The sequence below is a fragment of the Emydura macquarii genome, unplaced genomic scaffold (assembly GCF_026122565.2).
Source record: "Emydura macquarii macquarii isolate MOO-44397 ecotype Brisbane River unplaced genomic scaffold, CSIRO-AGI_Emac_v2 contig_450, whole genome shotgun sequence".
In the NCBI taxonomy this organism is placed as follows: Eukaryota; Metazoa; Chordata; order Testudines; family Chelidae; genus Emydura; species Emydura macquarii.
The window spans coordinates 7,240,597-7,267,033 of record NW_027130587.1 but is presented as its reverse complement, the minus strand read 5'-3'; the positions used below and the strand labels follow the sequence as shown (position 1 = coordinate 7,267,033).

General features: G+C 45.4%; 1 protein-coding gene across 1 annotated transcript; it reads right to left on the bottom strand.

Annotated features, from left to right (window-relative positions):
* Positions 1 to 752: 752 nt before the first annotated feature.
* On the bottom strand, positions 753 to 21,615 carry NCF1 (neutrophil cytosolic factor 1). Its single transcript, XM_067537688.1, has 11 exons — positions 21,493 to 21,615; positions 20,049 to 20,129; positions 18,611 to 18,686; positions 13,684 to 13,849; positions 12,775 to 12,830; positions 11,247 to 11,369; positions 9,491 to 9,598; positions 8,361 to 8,478; positions 6,209 to 6,316; positions 4,095 to 4,231; positions 753 to 1,920 (listed from the first exon to the last, which is right to left on the bottom strand). Exons 1-11 carry the CDS (start codon positions 21,562 to 21,564, stop codon positions 1,817 to 1,819), a joined length of 1,149 nt encoding a protein of 382 aa, XP_067393789.1. The 5' UTR covers positions 21,565 to 21,615; the 3' UTR covers positions 753 to 1,816.
* Between the last annotated feature and the right edge of the window lie 4,822 nt (positions 21,616 to 26,437).

The following is a 26,437-nucleotide window of genomic DNA, read 5'->3' as shown; positions in this document are numbered from 1 at the left end:
GTCTTTTCCTTATATGTATAAACAGCACCTAGCACATTAGCTTCCCCATCCCTAATTAAGAATTGTACGTGCTCCCATGCAGTTTTGCCAATTCTCCCCATTTTATCACCAGTCTCAGGATATTTGGTGCTTTTCTTATCTCTCCAGTTCCTGGAGTCATATGACTGCATGACAATCTCAGGTTTCATTGAAAAAAGCAAAGTACAGTTCTAGCCTTCTTAGTTGCAGAGAAAAGCTTGAAAACCCAAAGCCTAAAGCCTCAAAAAGCTGAAGGCAAATAAAAAGAATGTCAACTTTATTGTTTTATTAAAATCTCATGACTTTTAAGACAATCCGTTGATTTTGAGGGGGCTAACTCACTGTTTTTAAAATTTGATACAAATAAATAGTCTCTACAATTTTCTCTTTCCCCACTAGAAGGTGAGAGTGAGCCAAATTTTGTTTGTTAGACCATAACAGCCCTTGACACACAGCAAAAGTTGTCTGTTTACAATTACAACCATAGATTGCTATCCTAGATTGCCAGAGCAAATTTCCTCTTTGATATTAACATCTTTTGCAAGAGGCTTTTGTTAAGCACACTGTGTAATAGCCACTGCGTGTTGGGAAGGGTCTGTCAGGATTTCCTTTCTTCAGCAACTCTTGTTCAAGAAAAGTTGCGTTACATATTGCATGTAGTGTCTCTTGGCTGAAGGAGAGACTGAAATTCAGCAGCTCTTTTCTCTGACTTATTTATTAATTAGTCATTTGGCCAATATGAATGTTTTACACACATACAATGCCTTTTCAAATCATAGACATGTTTAGCTAGAAAAACAATGTACAAGATTAAAAGAGATATATGTACAGTACAAACACCTTGGGAATGGAGGTTGTTCGTAACTCTGAACAAAACACATTATGGTTGTTCTTTCAAAAGTTTACAATTGAACATTGATTTAATAGATCTTTCAAAAGTTACTCTGCAAAAGAAAAATGCTGCTTTTAACCATCTTAATTTAAATGAAACAAGCACAGAAACAATTTCCTTACCTTGTCAACTTTTTTTTTTTTTTTTTGGTACACTTTCCCTTTATTTTTTAGTAGTTTACGTTTAACACAGTACTGCTGTATTTTTTGGTCTCTACTGCTGCCTGATTGTGTACTTCCAGTTCCAAATGAGGTGTGTGGTTGACCAGTCAGTTCGTAACTCTGGTGTTCATAACTCTGAGGTTCTATGATATTAACTTTACATGTGTGTCCCTTACAGTAATAGAGTCACAAAAAATGCCTATATTACAAAGCAAGCTTATCAGTGCAAACTATATCATCAAGGTTCAATGTACAAATGATGGGGAAAGAATCAGTTAAGAACCTCTCTTACGGCTTGATGAAATGGAATGCTGAGCACCTTCATCTAACCATGAAAAAGTCAATGGGAAATGAGTTCACAACACCTCATATGATCAGTGCGCCTTGACCATTGTATTATGTGTAGCAGTTCATTGTAAACTTTAAAAAATATGATCCGTTACTGAGAATATCTTCCCAAATTCTGTCCTCAGGTGCACCTGTACAGCCTCATTGTATTCACTGGGGTTGCACATGTATAAATGAGGACTAAATTTGGCCTATCCAATTTAGAACAATACAGATTTGTTGAGAGACTGAATTAATGCGGGAACCTTAATTGAAGTGCCATAACCTGTAGCTGGGAGAAATTTCATGAGGACTGCTGCTCTTTTAGAGATGCCGAAATTCACCAGAAGAACTGTCCAGTCTGACTACGGAGTCCTGGCAGAGAATAAGCATCAGCTTTATTTTTGTTCCAGTGGGATCATTTGATCTTGCTCTTTGTGCTCTCTGTACAACGATTCATGATCAGGTCCTTACTGGGTCGTGGTGGAATGGCAGGTTGGGCCTTGGACTCATTTTCCTCCCCTATAAACGAAAAGACAAAAATATGTGAAAGTTCCATGCCAGGCCGATTTTAACACCTGTGCATATTGGGCCGGGACTTTCAGAGGAGGACAAGTGACTTAGGTGTCCAACTCCCACTGAATTTTGATCCAAGTGTAAGTGTTTGATCCTATGCCATTGATGTCAGTGGATGCAGGAGCAAGTACTAAATTGGCTCCTTCTAAAGAGAACATGTGGGCTGAAAAAATGGTTTAGAATCTGGAAGGGATTTGTTATAATCAACCCCCTTAAAACCATTCACTCTCTTGTTCTAAGCATTCAAAAACTTCCCATGTGGGGAAGGTATTTTTCCCTTCCTCCTTTCTACATTTTTCTGTGGTTTGCTTTATTCATGGATATCAAGGCCAAAAGGGACCATTCCAATCATCTAGTCTGACCTCCTGTATAACACAGGCCAGAGAATTTCACCCGCTTATATCATAGGATAATTTGCTAAATTCGGGCCCAATCCTATGAGGCGAGGCATGTGTCTTCAGAGGAGCTGAGCACCCTCAGTTAGCCCCTGAGTCAAAGCACTAAGCACATACTTAATTTTAAGCACCTGCTATTGAGTTCTATGGGAATCAAGCAGGTGCTTGGAGTCAGGCTCATGGTTAAGTGTTTTGCTGAACAGGGATGGACACATGCTTAAAGCTCTTTGCTAAATTGTGGCTCTATTGAGGTGCTCAGTACCTTGTAGGATCAGACCCTTTACTAGTTGAGGGGCCTGATGTCACCACATTTAGATTCCAGTACTACCTTTTGATTCACCAAATTGCAGACAAAGCAGAGTTTGGAACAAGTTTCAAATTCTCTCAGTCAGATGCTTAGCTGGCTGGTTCTTGCTCAGAATCTAGCTGATCGCCAGATGTGGGATTGGGAAGGAATTTTCACCAAGGCCAAACTGGCAGTGACGTTGGGGGTTTCACCTTCCTCTGCAGAGTGTGGGCACGGGTTGTTTGCTGGGTTCAACTGGGTCTATCACAATCAATTCCCTGCCATTGCAGGGGTCTCAGGCACTGGTGCACCAGGGTCCCTCCTATGCTTTCTCTGTGGCACGTAATAGTCTAGTCTCTTGAAGGCTGTAACGCTTCAGTTTAATTTCGATTGTTGTGTACAGTGTGCAGGGGGCCTGTGATATACAGGTCGGATTAGGTGATCTGGTGGTCCCTTCTAGCCTTAAACTTTGGATCTGTAAAATCTGGATCCACAGTTTTGGTGTGGACCAATCTCTGGCTAATTCAATGTGCTATTTAGCTTGCTGTGTTGCTCCAAGACCTTTGTATAGCTTCCCATTTACCAAGAATGTCACAAATGCATCACTGGGCTTTTGATACATTGCTTCCCATTATTTTCAGGCATTTAAGACACTTCAGAAATTGGAAATCATTCGTTTAAGCCCTTTTGGGGTTAGTACCTGCCCTTCTGGGGCCAAGCCTATTTCCACTTCCCAGATTTTTCATACTCTCAATGGCCTGCTACTCCAGAAACAAACCTACGCATCTCTTGAACTCATTCCATCTCTGCTCTTTGCTTCAATGGCTTTCCCCTTTGCTTCTTCCATATATTTATAACTCTTTATAACATCATTTATAACCCAGTCCTCTCTTTACTGTTCATAGATTGCTTTGTCAGGATTGCAAGAGACTGACTACCATCAGCTTTAACAGGCCATTTCAGAATGAAGACAATTTTGCTAGATCCCTTCAGCCCACACTGTTCTAAAGAGAATAAACCCAACTCCTTTGTAGCCTGATTCTCATAAGTGCTGCGCACCCATTGCCATCCGTAAAGGCAATGGAAGATGCATGTGCTCTGCTCCTTGAAAATCTGACCCGTAGCCATTCCTTACAGTCTGGAGACCTGGTATTGACTTGGTTGCCTGGCACTGCTGGAAAAGATAGTCTGCAGCTCAAAATTAGATCATGTAGCCTTTATTATCTCTGGTGTGGATTCTCTCATTGCCACGAATACCCCTGAGCAACGTCAGCAAGGCATAAGGACTTGCTGTGTGGTGGGTGGACTAGGAAGTGTAGTGATGTCCACCAGCCCAGAGGCCTAATGCACAAGAGGGTTTCCTTGATACAGCTGTCCTCACTCCCTGCCATACATGGCACAAGCTTTCAATCTAGTGGGCCCATCCCACTGAAACTTACTTATAGTGTTGGTTTTGTTCTGAAGATTGCCGTTTGTCGTCTTCATTCTATGCTTCATGCTGTTCCGTCTGTACGTCTCCTGGCTGATCTGCTTTCGGCTTTGGTTGTGGATACTCTTGGCATTTCGGATAGTCGACCTGCGAAGAAAAAGAGTGAATCTTTCAGCTTTTAACTTCCTGTGTTTTCTTACTTAGGGGTCCCCACTGCTGGAACTCTCGCCTCTTGTAGGTCTAGCGGAGCCTTATCCTGATGAGAGCATTCTCATTTGATTTAGCCTATCATTGCTTTCGATTATTCCAGGCAAAAGGACTGTGGGTTAATGTGATTTATTGTGTAAAATTAGTCAGGCAGCATCTAGCTGCTATGAATGAATGCTTTAAAAATGAATATGGAAGTGTGAAGCTAGGCTATAATTACAGTAAACAACAATGCTTAGTTCTTCTTTCGATCTCAAAATACATTGCAAAGGAAGGCAAGCAGCAGTTCCTTGCCGTAGATCACACAGCAGATGAGTGGCAGCGCCATATCTCCTGACTCATCCATTGGACCACACCGCTCACATATGTCCATTGATAGGCATTGTTTACGATATACCACCACTGTAGGACATTCATGGCTTATTATAACAATTCACATTGTGTGTGGGAGGGTATATATACATAGTACACACATACACACACCAAAATACTGGTCCATTGGATGTCAATGGCAAAACTCCTATCAATTTCAGTGGGATCAGAACCTGGCCCACAGACATATGAGATTACATGATTTAGGAAGCATGCTTTCAACATGTTTCCTGAGCTACGCCCATCACATACAAGTAAAGCACTGTACAAAATTAAAAGAAACACAAACAAAGAGACATGGAGCCAGATTCCCAGCTGGAACAAGATAGCATTCTGCCACTGGGAATTCTGAGCAGGCGTTCGCCTCTCTTGTGAGATCTGAACTAAGACCAACTCATTTTCATAACCAGTGCATCAAACAGCTCTGAGCAGATGGTGCCAATTATCTATCACGGCTATGGTTTCACACTGGGTTCATACTGTTTACCGAAGTGTAAGAGGCTTCATGCTCCATTACTACATTACCTCATTCACTCCTAAAATTTCAACACACGTCACAGCTGTGAAATTAGATGCACTTATCTCAGAGTTGCCATAAGTAGAATCAATTTTCTTGACAAGGAGAGGTAGAGCACCTTACAAGGGCTACTTTGCTTGGCTAATTCAAGTGAACAGCAGAGTTTTCAGGTGCTTATACAAATTGAGCCCAAACTCAAAACTTTTTGTGGTTCATCCCTCACTAGTAATATCTTTAGTGAATCTCCAGCGACCGGTGCCCTATAGAAATCATAGCTTGACTAGATATTTACTGCATGTAATGCAATGCTCATTGCTGTTGAAGCATGAAGGTCTAGCTCCTCGCATGGTGTAAATCAATGTATCTGCATGGAAATTGGTGGAGTTATTCCACTTCACACCAGATCAGGATCACCCCACAAGCTGGATTTGGGAGATTATGTAAGAAACCTGCCTTGGGATGAGGCATAGAATTAAAGAGAGTTCAGTTCTGCACTTTCCACCAGCAGTTGTTGCTGCATCAGCACCAGGGATTTATTACTGTGCCTTTTATCTTTTCAATCAATGGAAGGGATTTTGCGCTAGTCTGGCAGCTCCAATTAGTCAAATCTCTCCTCGCTTCTCAAAGATTCAATGAACACCGTTAGAAAATAAAATCCAATTTTAAAATTAAACAAAATTATCCCCAGAGAGGAAACTCTGCAGAAGGACACCTAGAAATAAATCCGAACAGAGAGCGTGTTTGAGTGAAGTCTGCATAGGCCTGGGCAGAAAAGAATTTAGCATCCTTATCTCCCAGTAATGTCAATGGGAATTGAGATTACTCAGCAGGCATCTTGCAAGATTGGTTCCTTCACTTTGTTTTCAGGAAGGAAGCCCTTTAACAACCCTCTTTCCCCACCCTCCCTCACATATCACTTAGGCAGTTCCTCATTTCTAGGGCAAGCAATGGGTATTCCAAACCACAGTTTAGTTCATTTCATGACACTGTCATCATGGGGCAAGCAGACCCTTTTTTGTCCACCCTACCTTCGAGGAGGGATGCCTCTGTTTCTCATCTGATTCTTCACAGGGTTGTTCTCTTCCCCAGATTTCTGCAGATACATGGAGGGGTAGTACCCGGTGTTTTCATCTTTCCTGGGTTGCAAAACAACATCACTTACACATACAGCTCCTTTGTCATCACTGCAGCATGTCTATCCAAATCAGTGGAACAATTTGCCAAGGGTCATGGTGGATTCTCCATCACTGAGAATTTTTAAATCGGGATTGATGTTTTTCTAACAGATCTGCTCTAGGAATTCCTTTGGGAGAAGTTCTCTGGCCTGTGTTATACAGAAGGTCAGACTAGCTGGTCACAATGGTGCCTTCTGGCCTTGGAATCTAGGAATCTATCCTCCCGGCAGTTTAGCAGTTCTGGTGGTCTAGTGGTGGTGACAGTTGACAAAAGAACCTGTCCACTCTTCTCCTCCATCTCACAACCTGCCTGCAGATACCGCACCGAGATTTTTTTGATTCCACAGAAGGAGTGGGTAAGATCATTGCTACACTGAGAAATGGCTCCTATTTTTTAAAGCCTGATCTAAATTCCATTGACTCCAATGGGAGTTGCACCAAGCCTTTAAAACATAGCTCACGGTGTCTTAAAGCATCGGTTTTATTTAAGCAATAACAATTAAGGCACAAAGCATCTCCTGAGGCTTAAAGACCAGCGGGGAGCCCCTGATGCTGTCTGGGACAACCCAGCTGATTAGCAATAGCAGAAAATGCCCTGCGCCAAGATTGCTATAACAAACAGATGACTCCCCTTCCCCACCCCCCAGACAGTTACAATACTCTGTGTCATGCTGGCTGGACTGGGGCGGGGGGGAGGGGGAGGGGGAGCATTTATTATATTATTTAACATCAGTATGTCAAAAACATAATAATCCATGTGAGATATGCCATGTCAGGTACTGTTAGAAAGGCTGTAATGTGCTAAGTAAGATGATAATGTTATGCATATGCATTAGGATACAGTCCATAATTATGGGCTCACATCCTATATTTCCACAGGCCTCCTGCCTCATGGGATGGACAGTGCTGCTCATAACAAACAGCTATTTAATACTGTGTTTTCTCTTCCTTGTTCAAACATGTGGTGCCGGGCCTTGTTTACTGTGCAACATTCAAACCCTTCTCTGAAGATAGAATTATTACTTTCCCTAGGGGCTCTTTTCCCTATGGCTCCTCACCCTGGCTCTCTGCCCAGCCAGTCTCAGTTCTCCCCCTGAACTCTGCCTCTGTGTGAGATCTGACTCTGCACCTTCCACCTTGACCCATTTTCCTTGACCAGCAGGTCCCAGCCTCCCTCTCCCAGCCACCAGCCCCAGTTGTGTGTTGTTACCCCCCCTTCCCCAGGCACTTTTCCCATCTGCAGGCAAGTCAGAAAGCTTTCTCCTCCATGCTACTTGGTGCCAGTAGCAGGGCTACTGAGAATACTGAAGACAGCCTCCCTGCTTTCCGTTCCTATGCCTGGCCCCAGCGTGACCCACAGCAGAGGGGAAAAAGGTGGGGAAGTCCTGCTCAGACGAGGCTGGAACACACTCACTGTGAACAGGAGTGTCAGGAGTTTTAGCTGTGCTATAGCAAGTCTCCACTGAGCAAGTGCAAACTGCCGTTTTTGAAAGGCTTATTATAACATGGCCAAATTTGTCATGGGGATGACAAAAGGCATGTTCCTGACACAAAGGCCACATACATTTCAAGGCCCTGCTCCAAAGCATGGGGGCACTGGAGCTTTTCAAAGGACAAGGTCTCCCAAATAGTTTACAACAGGGACATCAATGTATTTTTTCCCCAGCCTCCATTCTCGGGAACAGCTGAATGTTTGCGGTGAAATTCCCCTCCCCTCACCCCCAAAAAATCAGTCAGAGGCAGACACTTGGCATGGCAAATTTCAGCCCAGATGGTTAAAGTTTGGCAAAGTTATAAACAACTGAAAACAGGGTCTCATAGTGGGAAGTGTTAGCCAACCTTAATAATGGGTGATGCTACCAGCCTCATCTATAAGAATAACCCTATCATTCATGTTGGTAATTAGACTTAATGGCCCAGGTTCTGTCTCTCTCTCTGTCCCTCCCCCCGTGGCCCAAAGAGCCAAATCCCATGTATCCGGATACGTGACTTGGATTTCTCTTACCTGACAACCCACCAGCCATCAAGTAGCTTATGGATAACTTGTATGCGGTCTTCTTCTTTCAGTGTCAGCTCATCATCCTCAGCAGCTGCGTAGCCTTTTCTGACAACATAGAGCTCCCCTGAGCACAAGAGAATAGAAACAAAGACAGCTTAAAAGATGTATTAGGTGTTAACATCCGAGGCAGACCTCTTCAATGATCCAGAACAAGGCTCTGGAATGACAGAGACGACACCCAAAAAATTGATCCTATTTTAAACAAGACCCAGGATGCTTTGGGACTCTAAGCTGCATCGTTTGGATCCAGATCTGGACTTCACCAAATTTTAGGGAGGTTCAAGTGCTGGGCTTTGATTTGGGCCCCTCTCTAGTTTTTAGCCAATACGACCAGGCCTCCAGCCTAGTTCGATGCCGTCAAATTTAGCAGTGCTGAATCATAGCGCATTAATTCAAGGTTCCAAGCACACCATGAGGATCAAGGCACAATCTTTCAAAAAGCACCAAAATAGGACGTCAGAGCAGAGAAACATGGGCCAATGATAACTTTCCTCTGTTGAGTGAGATATGCCTTTGTGGGAATGAATGCTGGCCGTTAATAAACAAAAAATGTTACCAAAAAAAGGTTCTTTCATGTGTGCTGATTCCAGGCCAGGGCGTGGAGATATCCTGCCTGTGCTAGTCAGTCTGGGAACTAGAAAGCATGATATCTGCAGCATATCTGACCTTCTCCTGCCTCCCTCCTTCTTGAGGCTCCACACTACATCAAGTTTAGGTACTCACCATTAATGAAATATACATGCAACCCCTCGCATAGTAGCCACCGGCAAAAATATAAAGGAGAACGTGCCGCAGTTCCTAGAAGCAAAGCAATCATCTAGGGTGGGGGGTCTCAGCTTCCTGGAAGCTCCTGAGGTCAGCAGTGAGATACCTAAACTCCATGCTGCCACTGCATGGGAATTCACACAGCACTGGCTCTGCTCCTGAAGTCCAGCCCCAGCACATGACTGGCTCATTGTAAAATCTGAGATGGATCATCTTAGTGCAGTTACTTCTGGGGTTACTCCAAAGTCCATGTCAGGAACATGGAGGAGATATCGAGTGTGGATCTATTGGGGTGGTGTTGGGTTTTTTACCTGCATAGTTAGGATCCTGCTCTTCAGATTCATCAGGACCGTCCATAGGCTCCAGGTAAGCAGCTGGGACCCAGCCACGTTTGTTCTTCATCTGACAGAACCACCAGCCTGTAACAAAGCCAGCAGCAAACAGCACAGAGGTCAATACCATTCATGAGAATGCCTTGTACTCTGCAGGATGCACCTCAAAATACTTTGCAAATAAACTCACACCCAGGCTGTTGAATGAGGGGAGTCGTCATTAACCCCATTGGACAGAGAGGGGAAAGAGAGAAACGGAGAGGTTAAGTGACTCCTCCCTCAAGGTGACAGAGTCAGTAGCATGGTGGAGGATAAAACCCTTGGTATTCGTTTCGAGGGGTTGCGGTGGGCCTCTCCTATCAATGAAGTGTCAGCAGCATAACCAGGATTATCTCCAAGCCTAGCAGATTTGATAAGATTTCCTACGGGCTTGTTCACACTTGGAAGTTTACCGAAGTGGCTGTTCCAGAACATTCTAGAAAACACTGAAGGCCATGTAACAAAATCCAAACCCTGGATTTTTTAATTGACTATTGGACTGGTCATTAAGGAGTCAGTGTGGAAGGCAATGGAGTGTAAAGTAGTGGAAGGTGGGAAGGGCTGTTGTAGGGACCAGCGGGATAAAGAGGCTACTGTGTATGTACAAATAAGTCATGCATCTGCCTGTAAATACTTCACAGTGACCTGACTGTTCAGAGCAGGAAGCAGTCGGTGTTTCCCTGGGAAGCTCCCGTATAACATGGTTTAGAAGTGGTTCTTTGTGTCAATCAGCATGAAAATACAAGACGGGAAGTTGACTTTTGTTTTGTAACCATGCGGATCCTGACATTCGAATGTTATTTCCTCACTGGGCACCAGACTCACCCAACAAGTCATGGGGCTTTCAAGGATTTCATCACAGCCTGTCATGTGAATGCATGTGGTGCTGTCCTCCCCACTGCAAGCAGGGTGGTAGTCACGGAGAGCTTGCTGCCTTTATATATGTTTGCTCTCAGCTTCCATGCCTAGGGCAGGGAATTCCTTAAAACATGTTGAATTTTGATATACGGATCCTCACTTAATTATTACAACATTATTATTTATTTGCGCTGCAGGAGCATCTAGGCGCCCCTGGCCTGGACCAGAGCCCCACTGCACTAGGCGCTGTACAAACACAGGACAAAAAGATGGCCCCTGCCGCAAAGAGCTTCCCGTCTACACGTATAGTACGTTGCGGGTATAAAGCACCACACAAGCTTTCACTAATTCAGCCACCCTGCAGGAAAGAGGCAGGAGCTCGGATTTACAGACGCTCTGGAAGGAATTCCTCCCTGCGCTGTAGCTGTGTTGCTGTGGTTGCACCAGGATATGACAGTGGCCGCCACGCAGCCAGAAGGCCTCCCTGAGTATACCCCTAGCATAGAGGCCTCCCTAGTGGGTGCAGAGATTCCTCCACCCCAGCGGTTCTTGATATCCTAACAGCCCAAAGGGATTGGAAAGGCACGTTGCCTCTCCCATTTGATCTCTGCTGTCTAAGGTCACCAAAGGAGCCAGGAATGGAACCCAAGCACCCTCAGCACTCAGTCCTGTTCCCAACCCACTAGGCCACGCTATCTCTGTGAAAGGGGCTCTAAAGAACTAGAGATAGGCCAAAACAAAATCCTCATCTCTACGGATGGACTGAAACAACAAGCTAGATCTGATCAGCCCTGAACTTTGCAGCAGGAGCACATCTTCCCAGAGAAATGGGCTTTACCACTTTCACTCTTCTCCACAACCTCCACCATGTCCCCAGTTTTCAGAGCCATCTCAGTTCTGGAGTTCTTCTCATAGTCAGCAATCGCTCGGTACGTCTGCAAGATGATGGGACCAGTAATGTCTGCAAGAGAGAAGTGGGGAAAGATTTCATGAGCTCCTTTAATCACTTCCCACCCAGCAGTAATGCAGCACAGTTCTATTGATTCCACGGGGAGAACTTGGGGAAATGCCACCGAAACTCAGTGGAAAGTGTCTCTAAGAGTTTTCACTGCCGTAGGCTGCGATGCTCTTTGCGTTCCTTTAGCAAGGAGCAAGAAGAACAGCAAGGATTATAATTGCACTAGCAAGACAGCCACAGCTGCGTAAGGACCCCAAATTATATTCCTAGCAAAGTGTTCATTTGTAAGCAGTGGTATTTAGCATGCTGCATAAGTGTCCCAGAAAACGTTGGTTGCTATCACTTATGCATAAACCGTCACCAAACATTGCCCCAGGCAGTCGGGTTCTGCTGTGTGGTAGTATGCAAGGATTTCAGTTCTCCTGTTGACAGTAAACCCTCTGCAAGCAGCAGTAACAATGCAACAGCAGCTAAGATGGCCCTGTAAACCATGCACTGGCCTACAGATCCACCACTGCCAGCAGGCTGCCGAGTGGGAGATGGGGTTTGCAGAAGGGATGGGCAGCTCCATGATGAAAGTTTGAAACCTTACAAAGAGAGACCTTCCTTCTCCAGTCATGCATGGGAGGCGCCTGGACTGAAGATGTACTATGTACACAGGGAGAAAGGGCCGCAGGGGCAGCGTATCAATGGTCTCTAAAGGGTGCTCCAAGCACAGAGAAAGGAACTTGGTTTCTGTCTAGTTCTAGCCAGAGATACTGCTACTGCTGCATAAGGCCCTGGTTAAGCATGTTTCAGTCCATCCTTGCTGCGCATATGTGCTGTGCTGAATTGTGGCTACCGTGCTATCGGAATGAAACCTCCAGTATAATGCGTTAGCCAGAGTTTGGTGAGAGCCTGCCTGGGACGCCCTGTTGACTCCCTCCAGGGTGAATGAGTCTGGCACTTAGTGTCACAGTGGGTCTGTAATGGAGCCACTTTGGGCCTCCCCTCCCTTCCTGCAGATGTGGAGCCCGCCGCTCGCCACTCCGTGAGCAGTTTCTCAGTTCACGACAACCACCCTACAGTTGAGAGGCCAGAGTGTGTCCTTGGAGATGGCCGTGCTGCTCTGTATGCAGCTGGCACTGCTGGGGCGATGCCGGCTCCTCGTCCCCTCCTGCTCCACGGCTGAGGAGAACTGCCTTGCAGAGCACCAGCCCAAGTGTACCGAGGGGCAAGAATCCCTCTGTCAGGACGCTCCTATCAGGGCTATCCCTGCAAGCCGGTCACTGAGCTGTACACCATCCAACCTTAGAGATTATTCACACTTGGTAGCTGTTTTCCCACAGTGCTGACAGAAGTGGGTGCTTGCTGTGGCCAGGGCGGATGCTTGTCAGCACTAGAATAACAACAAACAGTTTCTTCTTACCTGCTGCATTTTTCTTGGAATCCTTTGGCACTAAAAAGGTCTCTGGTTTCTTGATGCTAGATAAACAAGAGGGAAGTCAGTTTAATGCCAGTGGATGCTGACTCTTTGTTTTCTCCCGTTTCCTATCAGCAACAAGGTTCCCTTCCCTTCCCTCCATACAAATAGCATAAGAACAGCCATACTCGGTCAGACCAATGGTCCATCTAGCCCAGTACCCTGTCTCTGACAGTGGCCAAAACAGAGCATCAGAAAGAGTTTAAAGAACAGGGCAATTTGGAAAGATCCACTCCTGTTTTCCCCTCCTGGCTTCTGGCAGGCAGAGATTTAGCATCACCTTGAGCATGGGCTTATATCCCTGACGAACAACACTGCACCTCCAGCTCCAGTGTAGACATACCCTTAGAAGACAGATACTACCCAATTCCTATATACTACAACAATGAAAATAACCTCATCTTTGGGCAGAAGTCAGGCCTGAAATACTTCCTGAAAAATGGGGCTTAGAATAGAAATCCACATTACTTATATGTTAGTTTCATATTATATTATATTATATTAATAGAAGAAATCTGATCACGTTAATCAGAACGTCAGCTGTACAGAGTTGAGTGGGTGAGAATTTGTCCTCTTCTCACACAGGTAAAGACAAACTTGAGAAAACTTTAAGAAAGTTGCATAGAAATGTGCACGTTACAAATTTAACATCAGTTTGAGTTAGATTCATAGATTATGCAGCCGGAAGGGACCATTGTAACCCTCTAGCCTGACCCACGGCCTAACACATGCCGCAGGACTTTCCTAAATTAATACCTGTTTGAACTAGAGCAGATCATATAGGGAAAAAAACCCTAAACTGGATTTTGAAGGGGTTAAGATGCTCTGAGTTCTTGTGGAAGTGGCGGTACTCACTGGCTGTCTGTGGGTGGGTTCAAGTCACTCGGCCTGACTTTGAAGAAGTTCAGAACGTGTGAACATCGGGAAATCTTGTGTGGCAGATTCATCAAGGTGTAGCAGTATTCAGTCAACGTGCCTTGTCTGTTCTGTGTAGATCTGTGGCCATCAAACCATTTGGGTGCTAGAAAAAAGCAACACCAGAGAGACTTATTTTTTGCGATTTAAGCTTTTGGTGGAGCTGCCCAGGCTGTCGCCCATACCCTGAGGTTACAGCTGCCACACCTAGATACCCAAAATCAACCTGAAAAAGAACTGATTAGAGCTCCAAAGGTTCTGAGCCATAGTCACTGTTCTTCAGATGCCGTCCTGGTCGCTGCTAAGGTAAAGGAGTTCGGGAGCATCTCAAAGCTCCTGAGATGCCACAGGGGACATTTTCAAGAGCAGGGCTGACTACTGACATCAAATGAGCAGCGTGCAGCTAAACCCCAATGGTGCTTTGGAAAACGTATCCTTTCTAAACATCATGAAAGACTCATCGTAAATACAGACGTAAATTTTAATTAGTTCTGCAACCCGCGCATACAGTTCCTCATTTTGTCAACCCAGCAGAGGAAGCTCAGTGCAGTTGCAAACCTCTGATCTAAGCAGAAGCTCCGCAGTGAAGACAGACAGACAGCAGCTTTGTACTATTTGACAGTACTATTGGGAGGAAATTACTTCCAGCCCCCAGCTCCCACATGGGAACAGGCTGACAAAGAGAGCAGTACAGATCGCAACAAAAAGACCCATATTAGCTCTGTGGAGCTGTAAAGTAATCCCCACATCCATCAGCGGAGCAAGCCCACCTCAGCTTCTTATGGGTGAAGAGATAAAACAAAGCTGCCAGCCTTCATTTATGGTCCGCTTCCTTTATGTGAGGCGGAGAGATACCCTCCCTCTCTAACTATCAGAACGCAGGCTGCAGCTTCCCAAACTTATATCAGCAGGCACAGTCCTGGATGAGGGAAAATGCTGAACAACTCCCACAGTTATCAGTAAGGCCTTGTCTACACTGGCACTTATGCCGGCAAAACTTTTGCCGGTCAGGGGTGTGGGAAAAAACCACCCCTGAGCAATATTAGTTTTGCTGGCACAAGCGCTTGTGTGGACAGGGCTGTGTCGGCAGGAGACGCCGCTACCGGCGCTCGTTTTATTATATCAGCAGACAAGCTCTCTCCTGTCGACATAACGCGGCTACACAAGCGCTCTTACGGCGGCATGCCAGTACCATTACAGCTCCTGTCCCCCTCCCCTCCACACCTGGGCACAAGAGCCAGTGGACTCTTCCAGCTAGCTGGGGCTAGTTTCTGGGCAGATTCTATCAGGCTTGTTTTAGAGGTGGCCTTTGAAGTGTTTCTTACAACTATTTCAAGTGAAAGGTGTGTTCACGCATCATTTCGATTCAGCCTATTACAAGGTTTCACCCAGCCCATAACAACATATTACCCTCCCAACAACCCTCTGAGAGAGGGAAACCTGTTATCCCCATTTACACATAGGGAATGGAGGCACAGAGAGACCAGACCTATCTCGGTATAACTACTTCATAGAATCATAGAAGATTAGGGTTGGAGGGGACCTCAGGAGGTTATCTAGTCCAACCACAGCGAAAAATCCCCCCCCCCTCCGAGTGACGTAGTTATACTGAGTGAGCCCTGTGTAGACAGCGCTATGTCAACGGGAGAGTTTCTCCTGGCAACATAGCCTCTGCCTCTAAGGCAGGTGGATTAACTATGCAAATGGGAGAAGCTCTTGCATCGCTGTAGGAGCATCTTCATTTAAGCGCTACTGTGGCGCAGCTGCACCGATGCAGCATTTTAAGCATAGACCTGCCCTAAGTAACGTGCCCAAGGTCACCCAGGGAGACTGCAGAAGAACCGAGACCTGAACTTGGCTCTCTCAAGTCCTACCTAGTGCCTTAACCGCTGGGACATCCTTCCTGTCCATTCCACACTCAATTAAATTGCCCCGTGTCTCTGCCTTCACAACTTCCCTGTGCCGTAGAACCATGCTATTATCGCTGTTTGACAGGCAGAGATCTGACACACAGAGAAGCTAAGGGGAAGGCTAACGGCACTGCTGCAGCTTTGACACTACGCTGATGGGAGGGATCTCATGTCGGCATAGGTAATCCACCTCCCTGAGAGGGGGTAGCTAGATCAACATAAGAATTCTTCTGCTGACCTAGCACTGTATACACCAGGCTTAGGTCACTATAGCTGTCCCTCTCAGGGGTGTGGATTTTTCACACCCCTGAAATACGTAGCTATACTGATGTAAATTCCCAGGGTAGACCAGGCTTAAGTAACTCTAAACTCACCCAGGAAGTCTGTAGCAGAGCAGGAAACTGAACCTGGATGTTCTGAGTCCTAGCTTATGCTCTAACCACTGGGACATACTTCCTCTCACTTCCGCATTCAGTTGAATTGCCCTGTATTGCTAACAGCAGTGTAATCACACCACAGGCTTAGCGATAGGAGATGACCCTGTTAAGAGAAGCCCTACACCTATTGAACAGAAGCCTACACCTTTGGGATTAAATAAACCAATTTAATCAATTGGTGGAAAAAAACCTTCTCAACCCAGAAGACGAGCAGGAGTGGATAGGTGAAACTAATTACTCAACCTGACCTATGCTTTGTTGTTAAATATTATGTGGTTTAAAGATTGTTCATACCGGAGGGAAAAAAGGTGGGGAGTTGAACTGTGGAGACAATGGAAGCAAACGAAGCTTTCTGCAGTTCTTTCACTATGTCACCTCACCCAGCACGTTTGTATTAGATAATGAAATGACCTGTACATTTTCTTGTTTGCTCTGCAGAACACAGGTCCATGCATCAACTACAATCCAGTGCACCCAGTAACTTCACCCATGAACAAAGGGAATTCTTTCAGTTCCTCAAATCTAAACTAGTACGTGCTCTTCCTGCTTGCATTTAGGCAAATCAACACTATAAATATACTGCTAGTTACTGAGTTCAGGTGACAGGCAGAGAGTCATACATCTCAGCACTGCTACACAGGGGTGTAATTTGCATTTAGACATTCATTTCCCCTGAGAGAATGAATCTCTCTCAATGTAGATCGGTCACCTCGGTACCTCACTGTCAAATGTTATAGGAATCTGTGGTTTATTTGTGTAACTGGAAGCCAAGAAAATCCCCCTCTAAATTGTAGGGTACCTGCCTATAAACCTGTATTATCTCCTATCCAGGGATTATATTTCCCTCCTCACACTTCCAAAGAGCTCAGCTCCTATTTAGGCATCTAACCGAAGGTTCAGATTTGCTCAATGCCCAGCAGCTCCCATCATTCTCAGCTGTTACTGCCGTACTAGTAACTTCATCCCTATCCTTGCACAGACAAAACACATCAGACTTCAAACTCTCTGGGTCAGAGCTATATTCCTTTGGTGTCTTGTACAACACACAGCACCTTATCGAGGCTTCTTACAAATTCAAGACTGTCCATTGATTACTGGGCCAGATTGCTGTGGCAACAGTAACTCTTCAATGACTTCTTTGAATGCTACCACTGAGAAAGGTTTCCTGCTGTTTATTTTGCACACGTATATGCAATATGTAAGACAACAGGCCACCACTTCAGCTACTGCAAATAGCTGTGGTTCCCCACATATTGTCTATTAACGATTTCTTAATGATGTTTTTTGTCTGAGAATTTCCTCAGTTTCTTTAGAAAAGTGGAACAAAGAATTTGTCCTGTTTATGTAACTCCGAAAAGTCTGAATGGATTTAATTCGTAATTTGAGTGACTCCTGTGTTTCACCCGTGTAGCTATGAACATGACAACAAGTTCTGCTGACTGTGCTGGTGGATCTTCCGACTTCCTCAGATATATATTATTGTTCCTGGGCCATTTCAGCAGAATCAAGGCACAGCAACTACGGTCTGACCATAGCAACAACTTTGCAACAGAGCCAAGAATTTTCATGTGCCAGGCCAGGATGCAGATGAACATGCCACTTTGTCCTTCCCTTTACTATCACCACCTTTTACCGCTCACTCAAATTGACCAGATGTCGGGTGTTGCTCTATTTTTTATGACGCAATCCCTTAAATATGAGGAACAAACACTGACAGAAAAAGATCACCCCATCCACCACAGCTATTACAGTAATTAAGATAAGTGAAATCATCTTTCAGAAACGACAGCTGGGAAACACAGTGGGGCCTCTGAGGGCATTCCCCAACCTACAGTAGTTAGTATATTTGCATTTACCTAAAGGCTACTTAAATCAGTGATAGAGGCTAGTACCAAATCCAGCTCTCAATAAAGTCCACGGGCAAATGCCTCTTGATTTCAGTGCAAGCTTGATTGGGTTCTAATCCAGCTTCACTTATGCACTCAGATAAGCCCAAGGAAGTATTAATGGACTATTTCTATGCATTCATTGCCTCAGAAGTATTCATGAATTCACCTTCATAATCACTCTGTGACCTACATAGGTAGCGTTATCCCCATTTTACAGTGGGGGGAAACTGAGGCACAGAGACTTGCTGTAGATTGGGACTGGAACCCAGATCTCCCCACTCCAACTGCCTTAGCAACTAGCCACGGGAGCTAGACAGCTTTCTGCCTGCCAAGAATATCGCTCAGGATGACAGGTGTCTTTACAGCAGTCACTCACATCATCACTAGATTCCAAGAGTGAGAAGTGCCTGGGACTGAAAATGGGTGCACGTTAATGTACCACTTCAGGAGCATTTATGCCACTTTTTGCTGCATGGAGTTACTTTATACTTTTGAAGGTTTCTGGTCATATCCCCACTGACGACCACGGTGTGTGGTGGGTGGCCGTATTACAAATTACAGAGGGGCTGCCATCCCTTTTCATTTCGGCTTCCTGCTTTGAAAAGACTGGCTGCTCTACGCATCCACTTACCTGGCAAGTGAGGGATGATCCTGTTCTCAGGGTTGATGTCCCCAGATTCGATGGGAAACATTTCCTTCAAAGATTTCTAGCATGAGAAGAGAAACCAGCATTAGACACACAGTCCACTCAGCATATCCAGGCAATCAGACTCCTAGAGTGTTCATTCCTTGGGCTCAGAGGGATGACATCTGCAGAAGAGACTCCGGCCCTGGTTTTCCAAAGACCTCAGCTTGACCCCTGACTGTGCATCCAATAGACAGCTCAATTTTGCAAGCCTGTTTTCTAGCACCTAGACAGTTAACTATCTGATTGTGCGGACAAACCAGGTAGCTAGCATTAAAAGGTCGGATCCTGAGAATGGATGGCACTCAGCCCCTTGTAGGATTGGGCACCAATAAAAGGACTTTAGGTCAAATTTTCAGAAGTGCCTAAGGAGCCCGGTCCCATTTTCGGAAGTGACTTTTAGGCACTTGGGAGCCGAAGTCCTACTGACTTCCCACGAGACTTTGGCTCCTAACACTCTTTTGAAAATGGGAAAATGTTACCCTTTAGCATTGAGTTCTTAGTACAAATTGTAAATAAAGGCAAAGAAATAATCATCAAATAATAGTCTGCCCTCCATCTGAAGACTGAATACTTTCCAAACAGTAATAAAGCTTCACGATACTCTGTCAGCGAAAGGGAAGGGTTGTTATCCCAGTGTTACAGATGGGTAAACGATATTCACGATTAAGTGAACCTGAAACCTTCAATATACTGCAGTGACAGATGGCTTTTCTGGTGTGTGCAGCTGGCAGATGCTGAACTAGAGAAGCCACTCTCCCAGGAAGCCCTGGAATAGGATTTCTGTATCTTGTAGCAACCCGTTCTCTCTAGGGCAGTTTGTATCCAGCTTAACTTCTCCTGTCACGGAAGGAAAATGTTGTAGAAAGAAAATCAGTTCCAGATTCCTGGGTCTGGTGAATGGCAAAGCCCCTCTTGGAAGGGGCTACAAAAGGGCCAAGGGCTTTCTTCCAGATCAGCCCATCAAAGGCTGCTACTTAACCGGCTGATACCATTTTCAAGGGTATCTTGGCCAGTCAATTCCTATCCCTCTCCTGAGATAATCAGATCAGGTATGCTCTGAGGTCAGCTGGCCCAGGCTGGAGAGTGAATGCTGCAAGCTTTATATTATGGTTTTGAAAACATAAGTGCAACTTTCATTGAAGTCACTGTGCGGCTTCCCTTGCCCAGCATACAAAGCTTAGGCATTCCCATACCACAGTGATGAGCCTGTTATAAAGGTCTAGACAGACAGAATATGGCCTCAAGCCTTTAGAACCACACCAGACCCACCTGCATGGCCCTCTCGAAAACTGACAGAATTTGGCCTTAGTTTTTGCCTTTTAAGCCCCTCCAGCCCTCTGCCCCTGCAAGCCAGACCAATGCAAAATAAGAATGGACTTACATGAAATTCATATATCTCTGTAAATTTTCGGTAGACTAGTTTTTCGGTCAGATCCTGCCATTTCACCAGGAACATGTAAACCTAATGAACAACAAACAGAGTTCAGATTCTGCAATTTATTCTGTGGGACCCCAGTTTTTACCGCCACGTAGAAACAATCACTGTTTAAGAACCATTTTCCAAGAGATGGATGCCAGGAAGATACTCTTGTTTGCGCACGTGCACACGCACACACACACCAAGCTAAAAATAATTTCCAAATCTGTGTCATTGATGATCCCCATTTTTCTCTATTCACAGAAAACTCAGCAAGCATCTACAGTACAGTAGGTTCTAGTAAAGGCTGGTACAAAGATCCAGTTTCCTATAAACAAAGCAATTCATAGGATTCCCCCTACTGCTCCATTCTCACCACCAACAGTGCCAGACTCCTCCCATAAACAGCCCTATGCTTTTTTCCACGTTGTTCTCACTAATGGAATTCCCCCCAGGACTGATCCAGGAGGCTAAAGTCCCATCCTCTTTCATATCTCTTCTTAAGAACAACTTTTGTTGTGACGCTCAGAAGAAAATCAGCCAACCCTTTCGTGGCTCAGCTGCGGGGAAGTTGAGAAGAGGCAATATTAAATTATGAAAACTAAAATAAAAGTGGCAAGTGTATATAGAAATTATATCCTAGAACTGGTTGAAAACTCCTATTTTATTTACCTTAAATTTTTCAAACCCCTCGCCCCAATAATTCAGGATGAATTTTCAACATTTTTTTCATTTTGGTTCAAATCTTTTTCATCAAAAAACTGAAAATTTCATCAAAGTGGCACTGTTGTCACAGAACATTTTTATTACAGTGAAACTGCCTTTTTTCCCCCACTCAAAAACATTTTCATTGAAAAATTTTGACTAATTCTCTTGTATACCGGGAGAGAGAGAGAAAGAGAGAGAGAGAGAGCACGCTATTAGTGATTAGAGAGGTTAGAGAAAGAATAGAAAAACAAGAGAGAGACTGATGAGAAACGGAGAGTGGGGAGCCAGGAGAACTGCTTTTCTAAAGTAGCAAGTGATCAACCCCCCCCCCAGTGACACCCTCTATATTAAAGCTACTGAAGATTGTTCACCACAGAACCCAGTTCTGATTTGCCCTGAAGTTCTTGGTTCTGAGTACCCCTCATTTTGGTTCAGCCTGTTACAAAGACAGGAATCAGCCAAGCAGCTGAGCTCTGGACCCAAACTCCCCTGACGTTCAGGTCTGGAACAGATATTTCTAACTACGCCCCAGCCCTGCTGTCTCTCAGCTCAGAAGAGCACCCAAGTTCCACCAAAACATTTAGACGTTCCCTTTCAAGGTATTATTTACAATTGAAGGTGAAACGCAGCCAAGGGAAAGTATACCTAAAGAAAAGAAACCCTTCCGTTTACTGGTCGGTAACGTAATCTGAGTACTTACATAATGTTGGCTTGGAAAAAATCTTTTCTCAAAGCCCAGCAGCTCAATGTGTCTGATGTGTGCATTTTCCATGGCTGGCCCCTTGTGCTAACTGCTAAAAGCTGGCTAGTTAGCTGGTGATAGGATGGGCCTCTGGATCCTCACAGCTGCCCTCTCCTTCTTCTGTTCCTGTGCATCAGACAGCTTCTTGTATCCGCTTCGAGAAGGGGAAGTTGCACCAAGTCCATCAGCCTTAATTGCTTCACCAATTGTAGGTTTTATTAGCTGTCTGCTTCCTCCCATGAGTTTCCCTCGGGGTTCAGCCCTCTCCTGCTTTCTCATCTTCACAAGAAGGCCGTGGGGAGAAGGGTGGAGAAGCTGTGACAGTCAGGGTCCAGATACCCCAGGAGCAGAATGGGAGGCCTGAACGCCAAAGAAGCAGCAGTTGAATCAACAGGCTGTATACAACAGTATAGGGTAGAAATAAATGTCAAATAAGGACTTTTGTGAAAGTGCAGACTGTGCTGAGCGTGACGGTCAATAGAAAATGTGTGCGCGCAGGTTTGGGTTAGAAACATAGGCAGGCGTCTATATGTAGAACATTGTCCCTGGAACCAGGGTGCCTGGAACATCACTGCACGGCAGCGTGGGGGAGCGATCGGGGGGAGGAGGGGACCGCTTCCCATGCTAGTCACTTACACCAAACTAACTCCAAGCACTAAGCAGTGTACAACCCGGGGAAAGCCAATGGTGGAGCATGAAAGTTAATGGAAAGCCATTGACACTGAAAAGGAAATCTCAGCCTTGGAAAATTAAGGAAGGAAGAAGTGACCATGAATTACCATACGCAGAGAGAAAGAAACAAAACTCACTTGCTCTGTTGAAAGGGAAAGGCTTCTCTGAAGTGAAGGCTATTCAGAAACAACCGAGCAGGGGGCTGTCTGGAAAACACTGGTGCCCCTCTAGGACAGAGGTGCCGGGAACCTGTTCAGAGGCAACTTTATGTTTATGTTCTGTGTAACTTAGGTTTACTTTTCCTTGCTATTTTGTCTTTGAATCTGGGCTTTTCCTATTAAATGAACATTTTGTTTATTTTTACCCTAAGCAGCTGTATGTTGTGCATTCGGGAGGTAGGGGCAGCTTCCCATGGACTGATAATTGGGGCAGGTTTCATTCATTCGAGGCTGATGAAGCAGGGGGAAAGAACTCAACTGGATTTGGAGGGTGGGGGGAGGACTCAGGACCAGAAGAGTTGTCGGGGGTCACCCTGCAAGGTGTGATAGGTGGGTGGAAGCCAGGGTGAGATCTTTATGCTTGTAGGCTAGCTACTGGTGTCAGAGCTCAGAGCCATGGCATCAAGGCACCCAACGTTACGAGGCCAGCGGTGACAGAACCCTAGAGTGGTCAGAGTTGACCCCCACAAGCATCACCATGGCACAGTCATTACAGGAGTTGCACCCCAATATCAGCGAACAGGGGTTCACACTCCGAACACTTGCAATAACAAAGCCTCATGGATTCAAAGTGAGGGAACAGAGCATAAGGTTTGTTATTTTCTTTTGTTTATTTTGGGTTACGGGAAACAGACAAGGAAAGGGGGGAAACAAACCAGTGGGAGAGCTTGGACACAATGGACAAAGCAGCAGCACAGGAGCTTACTAGGTTTACCCCATAAGGGGAAATCAACAGAGGATCTGAAAACCTCAGTCACTAAGTATTTTGAGTGGAAAGCGGAGAATGAGGGAGATGGCCCAGGTTTGGGAAACCAGCCAAACCTTATTCCCTGCCAGGGATGGCTGCTCAGGTCGGGTTGACCAGATGGCAGCTCTGCAGGAACAAGGAGGCATACATACAAGCTGCAGATGCAGATGGCAGAGCTCAGAATGCAAGAGGAGAAAGCTGTCGAAGGGGTGGAGGAGCAGGCCCACCAGTGATGAATGGAGGCGATGAAAGCAGAGGACTGAGCCTACAAGCGGCAGATGGAGGCGCAGGAAATGCAGCTGGAGCAGCCTGTGGGGAATCCCCCCTGCATTCACCCAGCTGGGACAGTCTGTGCCCGCCTTGTAAAGACTCAGACTGTACAGAAGAGTACATAACTGCTTTTGAAAGAACATGCCAAGCCAGTGGCTTCCCTCAGGGCAAACAAAGGTCTATACTGGTCCCCAAAATTTCAGTAAAGATTTCCAGGTCTTTCCTGGCATGGACCAGGAGGAAGCACTGAACTATGATAAATACAAGCAAGCTGCGTTGCTAAGGGTTCAGATTCCTCCCGAATCATACCAGGTAAAGTTTAGAAGCCTAAAGAAGCATAACAATAGCAGCCATGAGGAGTTTAATGCATGAAATGTTTGATTATAGGGGAAAAATGGGTAAAAAGTAAAAAGAAGGAGGATTATGGGAATTTGGTTGATTTATTCACCCAAGAACATTTCTTTAATGCTTGTTCAAAACTGCCCTATGGGAAAAGTGTCCTGATATGTGGGTGCAGGCCAGACTGGGGATTGAAAGCAACCCCCAAAGGGAAGTAGAGAGGCCTTTTGTCAAGGGGGGTCCCAGATTTGTTCATGGGAGGAAGGACGGAGGTTTCTGAGGCCAAATATACCCCAAACAGGTACCCTCCATGTAACCCAGTTACAAACCTCTGGCCCAGGACACTGGCCCCAGGAAATGCGTTGAGTGTGGCTTCACTGAGCACCAGGCGATACTCCAAGCTCAACTCAACTCCCATCCTGCCCAGCTCTGGTGACCTCAGGACACACAGAGGTACCTAAGGGGCTGTTAGTTAACTTTGTTAGGTGGACAAGATGTTCATCAAAGATGCCAAGGTTAAAGGCAGGGTATGCCAGGCATGGAGAGATACGGCTGTGCAGATTTCACTGGTTAAAAGGGAGATGGTCAGAGAGTCTGACATGCCTCCCATGGGAAAATGTAAAACTCCTGTCTGTGGGAACTTGTGAAGTCACAGCACCCAGAGCCTACACAGAGCTGGAGTGGAAGTGGGGGGAAGGAGGGAGCTATGATCTGACGGTGGGAATTTGGGATGGCATCCCTGCAGACACTTGGCTGGAAATGACATCATATCTATGCCTAAAGTGATGAAGGTGATAATTTGCCATGGGAAAGTGTGCACCCCAGAAACCCCTTTGCCTAGCCCTGCAGAGAAAGAGACAGAAGGGACAGGGAAAGCCAGGTTGCCTGCTTATGGGTCTGCTCCCTAAGCCATCCAGAAATGGGAAAACAAACATATATATTGGTAGTAGTTGACTTTGCTACCATGCACCCAGAGGCAGTAGCCCCAGCTGACAGAGTGGCAGAAACAGTGACGACTGCAGTCCTTTCCCTATTTAGTAGGGTGGGCTTCCCCAAAGAAATATTGTTACGTTGTGGGTCACATAGTCTCTGAGTTGTGGAAAAGGTGTGGGGTAAAACAATGAAGGTCTGCCCCATATCACCCAGAAACAAATGGGTTAGTTGGAGGATTTAATGGGACACTTAAATCTATGCTGACGCTGTACATAGACAGAAAGGTAAAGAGACTGGGACGTGCTACTGCCTTACCTCTTGTTTGCTTACAGAAAAGTACCCCAAGAGTCAACAGGATTCTCCCCATTCGACCCCCTGTATAGAAGGAAGCTCAGAAGTCCCCTGAATCTGGTCACAGATTCATGGAAAGGAAACATTGACTCAGGAGGGGAAACAGCAGCTGAATTTGTATCTAAAGTCAGGGCAGAACGGAAATCCATTATGGAGTTGGCACAGCATACTCTTGAAAAGAGCCAAGCTGTACAAAAAGCACAGTGTGACCCAAAGGCATGTGAAGAGCCTTTGATAGGGGTGATTTGGTTTTTATATTATCCCCTGTAAAAAAGCATAAAATGCAGGACTCATGGGAGGGTCCCTTTGATGTGAGAGCAAGACAACACAACATCACTTACCAGGCACAGAAACCCTATGGACAGGGCTTACCGCAAACTATCTGTAGGAACAGTCTGGAAGCTCACCTTAACAGAGAGGCTCTAGCAAACATGATAAGCTATGCAGAAGAGGACCACAAAGTATCGCCTCTCCGAGACTCAGTGCCTGAAAGTATGGGGAAGCCCCTTTAGAGAGCATTAAGTTGAGTGCAGGGCTAACTCCACTAGAAAAGAGAGGGGTCATGGCTGTGTTATGAAGCCAGAAAGGCTGTTTTCTAACAACCCTGGTCTAACTCACCTGAGAGAACCTCACACGAACACCAAGGCGCCACACCCAGTAGCTAGTCGAGTCTACAGGCATACAGACGGGCAGTCGGTACCATTCTGTCAGTCAGGGAGAAGTTCTACTTAAAAGGCTCAAGGAAACTGTGTCCTGCCTATGAAATGTCTTTAATACACTCACCGACGTTGTGTAACAAAACCTGTCGGTTAAGATGTAATGCCTCCAAGGTCAAGGCTTTCAGAGGAGGCTGGAAGACCCAGATTCAGTTACCCAGATGTAAAACAGGGGTATATCCACTGAAGTCATTATCAATTTACATCTATGTCATGGAGATTAGAACCTGGCCCATCTTGTATAAGGGTTAATGTCCAGGGCAATTAGTTCTACTATTGATTATTATTAATTGTACTACAGTAGGCCTCAAAGCCCTTGTGGTAGGCCTCATGCAGACTCAGTGCCAGACGACAGTCCCTGACCTGCAGTGCTTACAGCCTAAATAGACATGGCTATTGTCAGTTCATTGGGAGGATTCAAAAGTCCTTCTGGGTTGGTTAGTTTTGAGTGGCGACATTGGTCACATGTAGAAGATTTCCAGAGAGGTAGCCGTATTAGTCCATAGACAGCAAAAACAACTTGAGTTCTGTAGCATGTTAAAGACTAACCATTTCAATTTCAGTAGGCCTCAGCTCACTTCCTCAGATGCAGTTGGCAGAAATGATACAGGGCACTCTGTTGCTGACCTAAAAGTTGCTATACTTCTCAAAAAAAA

What these genes read in the sequence shown, in the direction of transcription:
- NCF1 (XM_067537688.1), bottom strand. Translation starts at nt 21,564, where the DNA reads ATGGAAAATGCACACATCAGACACATTGAGCTGCTGGGCTTTGAGAAA. An exon ending in CAGAGATATATGAATTTCAT is followed by an intron (nt 18,687 to 20,048) that starts GTAAGTCCATTC and finishes TTCTCATGCTAG; the next exon opens with AAATCTTTGAAGGAAATGTT. An exon ending in TGTGGAGAAGAGTGAAAGTG is followed by an intron (nt 9,599 to 11,246) that starts GTAAAGCCCATT and finishes GCTTTGTTACAG; the next exon opens with GCTGGTGGTTCTGTCAGATG.